General features: G+C 45.8%; 1 protein-coding gene across 1 annotated transcript; it reads right to left on the minus strand.

The window, feature by feature from the left end:
• Positions 1–1,764: 1,764 nt before the first annotated feature.
• On the minus strand, positions 1,765–13,998 carry adnpb (activity-dependent neuroprotector homeobox b). Its single transcript, XM_086105614.1, has 4 exons — positions 13,575–13,998; positions 7,618–7,734; positions 5,554–5,646; positions 1,765–5,462 (listed from the first exon to the last, which is right to left on the minus strand). The coding sequence occupies exons 2-4, from the start codon at positions 7,723–7,725 to the stop codon at positions 2,565–2,567; spliced, it is 3,099 nt and encodes a 1,032-aa protein (XP_085961740.1). The 5' UTR covers positions 7,726–7,734; positions 13,575–13,998; the 3' UTR covers positions 1,765–2,564.
• Between the last annotated feature and the right edge of the window lie 529 nt (positions 13,999–14,527).

Raw genomic sequence — 14,527 nt, forward strand, 5'->3', positions numbered from 1 at the left:
CTGTCTGTGTGGAGATTGCATGTTCTCCTCGTGTCTGTGTGGGTTTTCTCCAGGTACTCAGGTTTCCTCCCACATTTCAAAAACATGCGTTGCAGGTCAATGGAACACTCAATTGTGAGTGTGAGCGCAAATGGTTGTTCGTTGATGTGTGATCTGTGATTGGCTGGCAACCAATTCAGGGTGTATCCTGCTTGCTGCCCGAAGACAACGGGGATAGGCTCCAGCACGCCCAAGACGTGTATGCGGATAAGCGGACTGGAAAATGGATGGATGGATCAAAAGGCCTAGCGTGGCACAGTGGTCGACTGGTTGGCACGTCCACCAATACTGCACCCGTGCTTACCTTTTGGCCTTGACATGTTTGGGCCTATACATCAAAATGGTTCTGTCACTCAGAAATTTCAGCCAACCTTGCTGGACATGATATTGGTTGAGACACTCAGTGTAGGTGGGTAGTGGGTGTTGTGTAAAATTTGAATAATTAGAAGGGAAATATTAATTGGATTTCAACTTATGATCTCGCTAAATCACTGGGGCTTTAAGTGTGTGTGTGGGTGTGTGCATGTTTGGCTCAGTCTGATTCTCCGTTCACTACCATTTCACCCACCATCAGCCTTCCCTTCAAAGGGCCTCTTGTTTATTCCCGCAGCCTGCATAATCCCCACATCCTCACCCCATGATCACCAGTGTGCAGTTGTGTTTGTGGGTGGGTGGGGGGTGGTCAAAAGAGGTGGCCCAACGTGAAGTCCGCACGTACACGCAGGAGCCCTATGAGTATTTTACAGCAACAGGGGGCGCCACACGCCCATAACCAATCCTCATATCATCCTCACCCCTTCTCTATCAGCCGCTCCTCTCCCTCACCCCTCCCTTCTCTCGCCTTCCTGTTACTCCCTCGTTTCCGAGCCCCATTCCCCTCCCCCAACGCGCCCTCTCCTCTCCTGCTTCTCCCTATCGAAGGCCTGTTCATCCCTCCTTCTCCACACAGCACTGCAGATGACGCCTCCCCCAACCCCCTTCGCCCGTCTGCCTCTCCTTCTCCTCCTCTTGCTCCTTATCACAGCATAGCAACACGGACTAGCCAGCCAAGGAGACCTCTCTTCCCCTCCATTTTGTCTTCCTCACTCGGGTGTGGGACAGCAAAAGATTGGATCAAATCACCTCCATATCTCCAATCAAGTCATTTAGGCCTTATCCTTACTTCAGGATTTCACCTCTTGAGGCTTGACAGTGTGTTTTTGTCCAATGTTTTGTAAAGCAGCAGCCAGGGTCCTCCAGCTTCCCCTTCGAAAATATGCACAAGGAAGTGACCTGAAGTCTGCGCTGCTGCCAGACACAGAAGTTTCCTTTTTTGTGTTTTCGAGCTGTCTCGATGCCCCGCGGCACCATCTTGTCTCTCACAGGTTAGTCTTGACACTCCAAGATGTGAGTTTGAGCACGTCCATGAAAGATACCATGTGATGGTGCGCTACGGTGGTCAACGAGTACACCACACACGATAAGCACAGTGCCAACACAGTTGCATTATTTTCACTCATCACATGTGGGGTTTAACCATTTGGGATAACCCATAAATATTTGCGTTCTTGAATCATTTTTAAACATGTGTATGATATTTAGTGATTGCGTGACAAGATATATGATGTAGAAGATTGAATGATAGTGTTCTGTTTGGTGGACACTTTCAAGAAACAAGTGGTGTGTGTAGATTCTTAATAACCATATAAAAACATTTACCCAACCATTAAAATTAAATCAAGATGGTTTGGCCAACATTCCTGTGAGAAACATTCACAGCACTTTATTTTTAAATACGCAAGTGGAAAATAAACTTGTGTAAAACAAACACGCATGAATTAAAGAAACATGAAGTAAATATATATTTTTTAAATGTGATGTTACCATCCAGTCATCAGTTGTTTATGTGTGAGTGGGGGAGGAGCGAAGATAACAGGTAATGCTAAAAACAGCAATAGACTGCAGTCATGGCTAATAAGCACAAAGCTGCAAAAATACTGTAATCTGCTCAAACGAGAACAGCTCTGTGCTAAAATAAAATGACCAATTTAACAGAATTATTTATTCATATCTTATTTTGCAAAAGAAGAATTACTTATCGTTAAAAAATAAAATTAACATATAAGAAAAGACCAGCCACCAAAGCAACACCTATCATGAAGCAGAGTGATGTCTACCTTAGACTTTATCGCAAATATCCAAGAGAAAATGTACGGCAACATCTGTCCAAATGCGTCAAAGACTGTACAAATTTACAACTTCTCAGAAAAAGTGGGTTAAAAAAAAAAAAAAAAAGATGGATCATCTGGTCATGTTTACAAATCCAGTGGCTAAATCAATGCTAAAGCCTTTTGGTTGATGTAAGCCAAAATACTTGATATTCCTAGTTTGCTAAAAACTCAGGGTGTACTCTTTGAAGCTTGCACATTGTCCAGTGCTGTCGAGTTAATCCTAATGTCGTTGGATGGCTTGTTTGGAGTCCCTTTGTGTGATCCTTGGGTCCAGGTGAGGCAGATTTGTTGGTGTGGGGCTGCAGGTCTTTGTAGTCAGACCTGCTGCTGCTTACCCAGCTGTGCTCCGTCGCCACCCCGCCGAGCAGACGAGGGTACAAATTTGGGAATAATAATGGGCAGCGCATCCCTTCCTTTGGCTGCCTCAGTGGGCCCAAAGCCGTTCTCAAAGTGCACCCCTTCATCCTCGTCGTCGTCATCATCGTCATCGTCGTCGTCATCCTCATCGTCGTCTTCAAACGCGTCTTGTAGGTCTGATGCAACCTTGGCCCCCGCCGTGAGCGCCGTTCTCTCCTCAGTTCCTGGAGCGTGACTGAGCGCTCGTGACGACTCCCGCCGGACGTCCTCTTCACTGTCGGAGTCGATGGCGATGGGCTCGGTGGGGCCTGCGGGCGTTTTGTGCAGTAGGATGCTGTTGATTGTCTCGGTTTGGTCTGTGGTGACGTTCAGTTGGGGAGTAAAACCCTTGACGATCCCGGCGCCGCCATTCGCAGCGACCAACTCCTTGCGCCTTTGGCGGGCTCGTTCTGACAGTCCCAAGCGCATCCTGGACGTGCGCCTTTGGCCTGGTTGGCTCTGGTTTGAGCCGCTGACCGTGTCCAACGTCAGCCCGTGGCTCACTTGGCCAACTTCGTGCATGCTGAATCCGAGTAAGACGCCAGGGTTGTGGCTTTCGCATTCCTGCGTACATTTTCTGCGCGTGTTGACAAAGTGGCTCGTGATGTCCGACTTCCACAGCCACAGACCAGCCGCCAGCTTCTCAACCTCTCGCTGCGTGGCGTAGGGCACTCGATTGAAGTATCGAGTGAGAAACGCCTTTCTCGATTCGTACGACTCGTTTTCAAGTCCTTTGGGATCGAGGGCAAGGGCGATGGGGTCCTCGGGGTTTTCGTCAAATGAACCGTTCATATCTCTCGGGTGTGCTCTCTCCCCAGGAGGTCCTCGCCTCTTCTTTTTTGGTGCACTAGCATCAGTACTTTCGAGGGCGGCTCGTTTCACGGCGCTGCCCAGCCCCTGACTGATTCGGGAGGCGTGAGCGGACTTATCTTGTCCATTGTGGGACTTGCCTACGCCTCGACAGTGCACCAAGTGTAAGGTGATGGTGGAGGCAGTCATGTTACTTGTGTATACACCAAGACAGTGAATACACTTATAGGTTAGTTTCTTCTCTACCGGGTGGACAGTCTGAATGACTTGATGCTTGTCTCTTAAATGGTGGGCCAGAGAGTCCGAGATGGGGCCCTTGAGGATGGAGAAGCACAGGGGACAGAGGGTCTTTCCCACGTCCCTCTTGTATGGTACAGACGTTTGTGGGACATTCTTGAGAGATGCACTGTCAGGTACACCTGAGTGTATTTTAGGTGGGTGGTGAGACAACAACCTCTTGGCTGACAGCAGGGAGGTGGACAGGGAAGGCGATATGGATGTGTTAAGGGCATGAAAAGCCACGGACTCCTCTGGGGCATCTTTCATGTTGTAGGTAGTCACAATCAACTGAACGTTCTTTGGGTTGCCCTGCTGCAGGGTGAGATCGAAGGTCAGCGGCGAATCGGTGCGAGGGCCCACCGGCTCGTTTGGATGCGACAGACGCATATGAGCCACCATCTTCTCCACGTCATTGAAGGTGGCGCGGCAGTGTGAGCAGGACAAGCCGTGTATGAGCATGTGGTTCAACAAGGTATCGCTGGGGAGATAGCGGTTGCAGTAGAGACACTTGCTGGTGAAGTTGTGAATCTTCATGATGTAATTGGCCACGGCAGGAACCTTCTCGGCTTTATGCTCTTTCTCAAAGTGAGAACTGTAAACGTTCTCTGGGAAGAGCTCATTGCAAATGGTGCAAATTTTCCACTTCTGGGTGCAAGATGTGCTGAGGACAGACGAGCCACTTTTCTTGGCGGTGATTGATGCAAAGGTGGTGGCCGCCGCCTGGACTCGTGAACCCAGGGGGTTGGACTTGAGGGAGGACACTGCGCTGACCACTACCGGGCTCCGCAGGCTGCCTCCGGAGAAGTGATGTTTTGCCGAGTGTGGCTGCAGAGAAACCTGGGCGTTCCCCGGTAGGATGGGCTTTGCCTGTTGGCCTGCGAAACAGAATGGCTGGTTGGTCCCTGACTTTAAGCCGACTGACTCATGTTTATTCCCGGTGAGGAGACTTTGAGAAATGAAGCTCGGCTTTGATGTGGTGGCAACCCGGGCCATCGGCTGAGAAGCCGATGGCCTGCTGGTGGCCATGACGGCCCCCTTCGGACCCATGCCAATTATGGTCTTGTCTCCGTGAGTTTTCAGGGGCATCAGCAGGATAGGTTTAGGCCGCGGGACGATCACGCTGGTGTGGCCAATCATGGCAGTCACCTGGTAGCCAATCCTCTCATGGTCCTCGATGACGTGTTGAACAAGTGCCTCATAGGTCCTTGGGACAAAGAGACACTTCTTGCAGTGGATCTGATGACTCGTAGCGCTGTGTGCGCCGATACCGTCCGCTTTTGCGGTGGGACTGCCATTGGCAGTGTTTGTCTTCTCTCCTGGTTTTGCGATGTAAGGCTGAGCCACCTGCTGGAAGTGTTCCCTGTAGATGTGCTTTCGCACCACATTGTACAGAGGGTCCCGATAGGTGCACTTCTTACAGTAGTAAACGGCCTGTTCAATGCTGTCCCCTGGCCTCTTTAGGAGGCCATCCTTATTCATGAGACCACTGGCGACGCCCAGCATGGCGCCGGGACCCTGGCGCATGGTGTTGTTGCTGGGCATGTGGAAAAGTTTAATGTGCGTCTCCAGGCTCTTTTTGTTCCCGTTGTATGTGCAGTAGGGGCAGTTAAGCAGGATGTTGTTCTCAAAGTCTTCGCTGTGGACATTGCGGAAGTGGCTCTTGTACGCGGAGAAATATTTGGATGAGAAGAGGCAACCGGAGCAGCAGAAAGGTTTGGATCTGTAGTCCTGAGACGCATTCAGAGAGGATCATAGTTTATTTTCGAAACAATATAAAACATTTCTATGTTTTGGCGACACCTACTAAATATCCACATACCTGGACTTTGGTATGCGATGGCTCCCACATGCACACATCCTCCCAAGAAGTGTGCTTTATATACACCTCTGGGGGGGTATAGGCTTTAAAGTCCTGCGCATAGAAACAAGACATTTGAACACTTTTTCCAACTCTGTTCAAGAACATTTTAAACTTTAACATCTGCTTGCTTTTTGAGGAGATGTCATGATGATCGGTGGTGACAACCACTTTTGCGTTCATCTTTTAGCAGCCACCATTGCACGAATGTTGTACCTTTACGGGTTTACAGTGTTTGAAAAACACTACTTGAGCCACAATTGTGAAATCTTGGAGTGTTGCAATAACGGTAGCCAAAGAGTGGCCAAAGGAAAGTCATGTGCGTGCCTTTGTTATTTATCTTTTGACTGCATACCGATAGTGCCCTCCATTTTGCATAAATATTTATTTGTTCACGTTTGTCGATATGTGCCCTGCGACTGGCTGGCATCCAGTCTATATCCTGCCTCTGCCCAAAGTCAGTTCAGCACACCTGTGACTAACGCCGGGCAGTTGAGTAAATCTCAATCGTGATTTCAATGTGGGCTTCTGGCAATCATGAAAACAAAATGAAAAAGGGTTACTGTGCTGAATACCGCGTGTATGCAAGTTCCTGCTTTTTGAAAGCACCCTGAACCCCCTGTGTCGTGATGCGTGGCATTCTGCCTTCCATGAACATACTTTAACGTGTTTATTGACACTTCAGCTTGATTTTCAGAGCTGTCAAATGTTACAGATCATTGGTAGTTTGTGTCAGAAATCACTGGTTGTTTGCTTATGCTCATAACATGTGTTGGATGGCGAGCTAGCTAACATGGCTAAACACTTTGCAGTGCCATGGAGAAAAAAGTTTGCTTTGTGCCCAGTGTCAACGCTGCATAAGTCACCGATCATCGCCTCCATTGCAGTGAATAGGCTACAGTTCTGACAAGTACTGTTGCCACAAACGGAGGATGGGGAAGGAACAGCAGAAGGACAGAGAAGCTAAGTGCTGAGCTATCATGAGAAGTTGCGAAACAACAAAATGAGTGATTAGGTGACACTGGGAGTTAACTGTCAAACTAAACGCACAATAAAAATAATTACACACATTGTATATTTAAATAGAACATATACTTTGTTTTAGAAACACTACCATCTTAGTGCTAGCAGGTAAAGGAAAATCCCATAGATGGGCTAACAACACGTTGCTTAAGAATACACCGTTAGAAAGAGTTTCAACTTCTACCTCCGGCAGAACTTCGCCCAAGTCCCGGGAGAGGTGGCGAACATTGAGACCAAGTGGACCGTATTCTGTGTCTACACTATTGTTGGACGATGTGCCTGGGGAAAGGGAAATTGAGGCTTCCCTGCTTAAGCAGCTGCCCTCACGACCTGAGCTCGGATAAGTGGAACAGAATAAATGAATAAATAATTTCTTTTCTGTTTTTTCCATTAAGGTTCTGAAGATTTTCAAGTTGAGTTTTGGTGGTTGAAAAAATATATATATACAAAGTTTCAAAATCAACAAATAATTGTGTTAAGTAATTGTGAATTGAATATCACTCATTATAATTGTGATTAATTTTTTTTCCATGATCGCCCAGCCCGACCGCATAATGACCACTGTTCATAATAGTTAATTGTGCACCGGTCGTAACCTTGAATCTTTGTATGTCGATATCGTCATAAATGGAGAATAAGCAGTATAAATGTCAGGAGTGGGTGAGAGATTATTATTACATAATATTAGAGGTGATATAAAAACAACTGAGTGATCGAAGCAGTTATTGTTTGCAGTCTACAACTGAGCTAGGCACCCCTGGTTCTGAATGTGCGCTTCCTACAAAGAACATAATGGACAAGGTACTTCAGACCTTAATGATCCTCATTATTTAGTCAACACGGGACCAAATGAGAACTACTCCTAAATATTGGCATGAAATAATGCTTGTAAGGCGACAGAAACATCACACCAGCTGATACAGTATTTCTTTTTAGGTCTAGTTTCCCACGTCAATCAAAAGCAGAAATAAATAAAGCAGTCAAAAATGTCCACAAGCTCACCTCAAGATGATCTCTGCAGTACTCCAAGCCGATGTCTCCCAGGGCCCTCTTAACATTTTTCCGAGCTTTGCGTAGGCTGCCCAGGTTGTTGACAGGGAGCTGAAACATTCTGGTGGCCTGGTTCGGAAAAAAAAAAAAAAAACAAAGGTCGTTGGACTATATTTAATAAAATAAAATAAAATAAATAAATAAATAAATAAATAAAAAGCAAAATAAAACGCGTATCCATAAAATCTGGTCTCGTACCCATCCATTTTTGTAATATCACTTATCCTCGTTACAGTCATGGGTGAGCTTGAGCCCATCCCAGCTGACTTCAGGTGAGAGGAGGGAAACACCCTGGACTGGTCACCAGCCAATTAACTCATTCACTCCCAAAGACGTTTTTAAACGTCTTTTCAGACTTGGTCTAGAATTGGCTGGTACCGAATGAGTTAAAGGACAATAATAAAAAAAACACTCACATTCATAGAAATACCAAGATCCCACATGGCTCATAGATGGATAGATCATTAGTTAAGCGACAGGAAGCGTAGCTGTCTCACATTTTAGCCACTTGTTCTCTTTGTAAACAAATACAGTGCAGCTCAGCCTCTGGCTGAAGAACTTCATGGCAAGCTATATGCTTTTGGTGGTACATCAAACTCATTGGAAACCGTGTTTGAAAGTATAATATACGACGCATTTTCAGAGGTTATTTTAAAACAGAACATGGTATTTATTGTTAAAGCCTACAAAAGTGAGTCATGAAAAGGTCGGTGCTGATGGACAGTCTGCGGCTGGATGGATGCATGGATTGAGGAGCCGACGATGAGAAGAAAGGAGCGTCAGCGCAGAGCGCCGATGCGTATGTGGAACTGGGAGTCGCGGCCTGGAATTGAAGCGGACTTACATGGGACAGGAGAAGAAAGCCAATCTCTCTTTGTCGTTATTGGATGTTACAGCTTCTTGTTGCTTCAAGCTTAGCTTGTAGCAGACGTGTGCACATTGCAGCATGACGTCTTTGATCCACTGGTGAAAAGGACACTTTGATTCGCTCCTCTTTCATCTATAACTGCTTCAGACAACAAAGTGTATGCAGGAAAGTGGTTAAGAGTGCACGACTGTCTGTGTCTCGTGTTGTTTTGTATTATTTTGTCTTTTTTTTGTTAACTTTTCTTTTGATAGCGGCGCGGACACCCGCAGCGGCTCCTCTTGTTTTATGTTGAGAGGGAAGAAATTTAGTCTGTGCTGTATGTTACACATACAGTACATTTGACAATAAAGTTTATCCAATCCAATGACTTTGCACCAACAGGAAAACGTGGGCCCCAAGGTAACAACAGCTGGTTGGTCTTAAACTCTGATCCTCGAGGGCCGCTATCCTGCATGTCATTTGATTCAAATGATCAACTCATCAGCAAGCTCTGCAGGAGCTTGATAACAATCCTGATTATTTGAATCAGGCATGATAGCGGCCCTCGAGGACCGGAGTTTGAGACCTGTGGTGACCACAATTATGACGTGAACTTCCGGTAACTTTAATTTTCCGTGGTATTTTTGCATTACGCTAGATGAGTTGTGTTAGGCTGTGTTGAAAGTACATTAATGAACATTTAAGACAAATAAGCAGCTAGATTTTGATGGCTATCTGTTGGACTAAACACTGCATGGTCAGGGAGGAGAGAATACATTAGAGAAAACATGAGAGAGAACAGAAATTGCCAACTGGTGTGCTCCAGTGACAACCATATGACTTAGGATATTCCAGGAGCAGTACAACAATAAACCACCTCAGCATTTTGTTGTTATCCATTGACAAAGATCATTTTGGTTTTGGAACATAATGTGAATGTTGATATTCTGCTTTGTGTGCTTCAACGCTGCCTTTGTTTCAAACAGCTGCCTGCGTTGCAAAAAAGTTTCATCGAACGTCAAGTGTCCCCTTTTGTCTTTTTGCAACAATGGGCACAGACAACATTGAAAACGATACACCTTACACATGCTGCATATTATTTCATTCCACCAGTAATTACTGATATTGACAGCATTATGTTTCCTCACTGTGCATCCATACTGCCTCACACCAGCCAGACAGACGTGCGTTACAGAGAGGGTCACTGACCCACTCAGAGCGCAAGTAGGCTGCGATGGCAAAAGGTGAGAAGATATTCTTTGATTCTACACCAGGGGTGCCCATTAGGTTGATTGCGATCGACTGGTAGATCGCGGACTGGTCCCAAGTCGATCGTGAGGAGTGTATAGGAGAAAAAAGACAAATATTTGTGTGTCTTTGTACATGTTAGTAATATATTTCTTTGGTGTTAATGTACACTGCACCCAAATCAGACTATCAGTCTCATTTTCAGAAAATCACTAGCTCCCCATTCATTTTAGAGTTATTTTCAAGATCCTCTTATTTGTTTTCAAATCTCTGAATAATCTCGCGCCATCTTACCTCTCTGAGCTCATCCGCCCCTACACACCTGCCCGGCGCCTCAGGTCTCTGGACCAGACATTATTAGAAGTACCAAGAACTAAACTGAGGCTCAGAGGGGATCGAGCCTTTTCTGTTGCTGGTCCCTCTCTCTGGAATGACCTCCCACTGAACATTCGGCAAGCCTCCTCGCTGCCCATCTTCAAAACCCTCCTCAAAACTCACTTGTATTCTTTGGCATTCGACTCAGCATGACTTAGATTTGTTCTTGATTTTACTGTTTGGTGCTTTCTACCGCCTTTATTACCGATTTGTCTTACTGTTTATTGTGCATGTTAAATTGCTCCATGTACAGCACTTTGTATGCAGCGATGGCTGTTTGAAAGTGCTCTATAAATACTGTTGCCTTGACTTGACTTGACAATGGTATTTAAAAAATAAAATAAAGCAGATCAATCTTTAATCTACGGTGGCGCGTGACCTACGTCACCGGAGAGTTGTTCGCGCTCAGCAGTCTGCAATTGCAGCTTGTGATCAGAGCTGTTGCGCTATATCTTTTATCATTAACATTATTCTCAGTCGGAGTTTGTTTCGTGGCTGCATAGCGTCATTGCATCGTATCGTGTGATTGGCTGGACACCTGTCACTCCCTGAATTACACGACAAATTGATAGAGAAAAAAAAGTTACATATCTCATTCATCACTGCGCTGGATAGATTTCCTTGTGCGCTGAGCAGTTGCGCAGCTTAGAGTGAACATTGGTGCCGTTGCATCAGGCAATAGACCGCACAGGCATACTATATTGGATAATTTCCCACGGCACACCTGACAATATCTCGCGGGACAGGGTTTGAAAAACACTGCACTGACAATTGCAAAGATGCTTTCGATCTTGCAACGTTCATTTTTTTCGTGATCCTTTACAGTTAGTTGGCTACACTTTAACATACCCCATTGTTCTTTCTGCACCAACAATGCGTGTGCAGCCTGATTACATCATCTTTATTTACAAACTGAAAATTGGTCTACCATGGGAAAAATTGACAAGATACTCTTTGAGCCACGCTCTTAACTGCATCCAGCCATTTATTTGTTACCATATACGTACATTTGTAACCCCCAAGACACACACACACACACACACACACACACACACACACACACACACACACACACACACACACACGTTTCCTGTTCAGGGTAACAGGCAAAGCCAAGCCCATACCAGCTAACTTTTCTTCGAGGGCTAGGGTACACACTGGACTGGTTGGCAGCTAATCAGAGGGCACACTTAGATAAAACAATCCATCACACTCACAACTATAGACAATTTAAATTGGTCAATGAAACTAACATGCATGTTTTGGGAATGTGGGAGAAAACCCACACGAGCACAGAGAACAACTCCACACAGGAAGACCAAAGCCTAGATTCAAAACCGCAGCCTCATAACTGCGAGGCGGCTCTACTAGCCACTTCTTTCAAATGTAGAAACAATTATTTTGAACGAGGACTGGCCATAAAATAAAATCTCCACTAAATGTTAATTGATTTTCTTCCCCATTCGCTTTGAAACAGCCAATGTAAGACATTATTCAAAACAAGTTTTATGGTTTGTTTTGTTTTTCCTTCTGGGATTTGCTTAATTTCTCCTGACACCACATACACTTTGAAACAGTTTTTTTTTTAAACCAGCATGAACTTGCATCCGCTTCCACAAAAATAACAGAAGCAGCTTTTTCTTTGGAGATTATGTGAAAATAAGTGCTTCTTGTCCTTTTCATCAAAAGGCATGATGCTTACAAAGAGCCATCAAATGACATGGTTTGGCTGGCCCAAATATTGGTTTTGTGGAAGAGTAATTCACACACTGAAGTCTGTTGCACTTTTTTTCTCATGTAGTGTTGCAAAGAGTGATTAAATGGCCAGCCCTATCTCACAGGCTAACTTACATTAAAATACACAACAGTGTATGGTGATGCTGTAATCTTTGAATGAGAGTCCTCACACACTGATACAATACTTTGACACTCGCTGAACTGAGTTATTGTGTTGCATTTCATGGTTCAGACATTTTTTTTCCCGAACAACGTTGATAGAATTTGTAATTATACAGACTCTGGGGACATTCAACTTCAAGAGGTTTCACTGAATCTGCTGGCCGAGTGCAAAACAGTAACCAACAAGACAGCCAACCAGCCAGCTGATTTCCATTTACAAACCCCTTTGGTGCCTTACTTTTCTATCTACTACCATTATATGTAGGTGGCGCTAGCGAGGAGCTCCATTACATAATGCCTGACTTTTCCTCTGCCTGCTCTGCCTCCCCTTCTCTCTCTGCCTCCCAACACCATCACAGAATGGCGCCTCCTATTGAGTCAGCAGCAGCCTCTACAATATGTCTGCAGTGGAGGGAGAGAAGGAGTAATCAGAAGAGGGAGAAGAGGGAGGGAGGGTGTGGGAGAGGATGGGCTCTGGGGGGTGAGGAAGGGTGGGTTGCTGAGAGGATGAGGAGGGAGGGAGCCAGCAAGCGACGGAAGCAGAGGGGGGATGGGACGGGGGAGGTCGGACAGACTGGCTCAAAGGGAATGGGGGAGGGAGGGGCAGAAAGGGTGAGGACGAGCAGAGGCAGAGGGAGAAAATGGAAACGGGTGAGAAAAACCAGGCGGAGGGGGGCTGGCTGGGAGGAAGAACAGTGGTGAGGGAGCAAGAGAGAAAGAGAGAGAAGCCAATGCTGAGTGGGAGGGAAGGGAGGGAGTGAAAGAGAGGAGCCTGGAAGAAAACCACCTCAATGGATACCCAACATGAGGGCCTGCAAAAACCTTGATGGTCCACCAAACGGGGTTCATATCCCGTTTTCCGTCATCTAGTCTATGCCCTCAAATTGTATGTGACATCACACACACCCCCACACCCACAAAGTTTGGGATGCGCAGATGAACCTTGGTTGACACCAGTGCTCATCTTTAATAGTCAGAATAAGGGGGAAATTCGGGTGACTTTGACAGTGACCCTCCTATTTTTGTACTCAAAACATGAGGATTTGAGTGACACCTGGAAACCCGTTAACATCTCTGACCCCCCCCCCCCTTCTCCCCAAAAAGAAAGAGAAGAAAAACAAGAGATGAAAATCGTGTCTGGTAAACCAACAGAGCCCAATTTCGCCTTTCATGTTTCTCCTGTAGTGTAATATACACCCGAATGGAAATGTGACATGCCGAGTCCAGCACATTTTTTGAGTGGCACAAAAGGAAAGCTGCCACTGTTTGACAAAGAGTGACCAAACAGCGCACTGGCTAGACTAGCTTAGCATGCTAAGCTAACCCACAACAAGGGTCTCGGTGGGAGACGACAGCTAGTTTGTATTGCTTGTCCGATAATGGGTTCTTCGTTCCTTTAACTTTTGATGATAAATCATTTTTATCTTTATGTCACGCCCTCGTTTACAAAACAATAAATACATTTTTGCGTTTCCCTCATCGTAGTCGGGGGACATTAGCAGCTAACGACAAACTATGTAATCGTGACATACAAGTTTACCTGCTCTTACATCCGCGCCTGGCGTTTTGAGTGGAGAGCGTCACCCCGGCGGGGACGACCGAAGCGATGGAGTGACCCTTCCACTACTCCCCCCTCCCCGCTCAGTCGCCGATATCCGTACAGGTGAGTTCCGAATTGGAGGAGAGAGTCGAGTCCAGTCAGTAGAGTCAGTCACCCCTCCGTTGGTTTCCCTCGCCGAAACGGGCTCTCCTCCTTCCTCTGCTCAGCAAGCAGAAACACACACGTTCCTTGCCTCATGTGACGATTTAAAGATTGGAAAGGGGAGACACGTGTTCAAGGAAAGGAAAAAGACATGTCTAATAATCTTGGGAAAGCGTCCCTATGTTAATAACGACATGCTTCCGTGTCCCATTCTTCTCTTGACAGACAATACACATCCAGCCGAGAAAGTGCCCTCATCCAAAATGGCGCAAATAAAAGAGCGGACGTGACGTATGGTCTGATTAGCATACAGCGGCCGAATTGTCTCTCACGCGCGGTGATTTAAAAGTCGACGTTTGTCCCAAGAGAACACTTATTCCCTTTTAGGTTTCCTGCGCCCAAAGTTTTTTGAGCTCACAGCGTTGACCATGTCGGGTTTTGAAAAACAAAAAAGGGGAGCTGCACGGAAGTTACGCCATTTTGGCCAACAGCGGGCGTCCTTATCGATGGGGGCGTCTTCTGAATTGCGCATGCGCACCATAGCTACAAAAGCTCTGCATCCAAAAAATATATATATATATATATATTCACGTTAATTACATATAAATAATAAATACATCAATATCACAGAATAAGTGGGGTATTTATTTGGATCTGTTGGCCATTTGTGTCCAACTTGCATACTTTTTTTGAACCATTTAACTCGTGTTAAGGTCGTTTTTTCCCCCTGTGTAGTTTCCAGCATCACTTCTTCAAGTATATCTATACTATATTGCTCACAGTAAAGTGTT

The sequence above is a fragment of the Hippocampus guttulatus genome, chromosome 1, assembly GCF_054856545.1.
Source record: "Hippocampus guttulatus isolate MCC_2025c chromosome 1, RoL_Hgut_1.0, whole genome shotgun sequence".
Taxonomy (NCBI): domain Eukaryota; kingdom Metazoa; phylum Chordata; class Actinopteri; order Syngnathiformes; family Syngnathidae; genus Hippocampus; species Hippocampus guttulatus.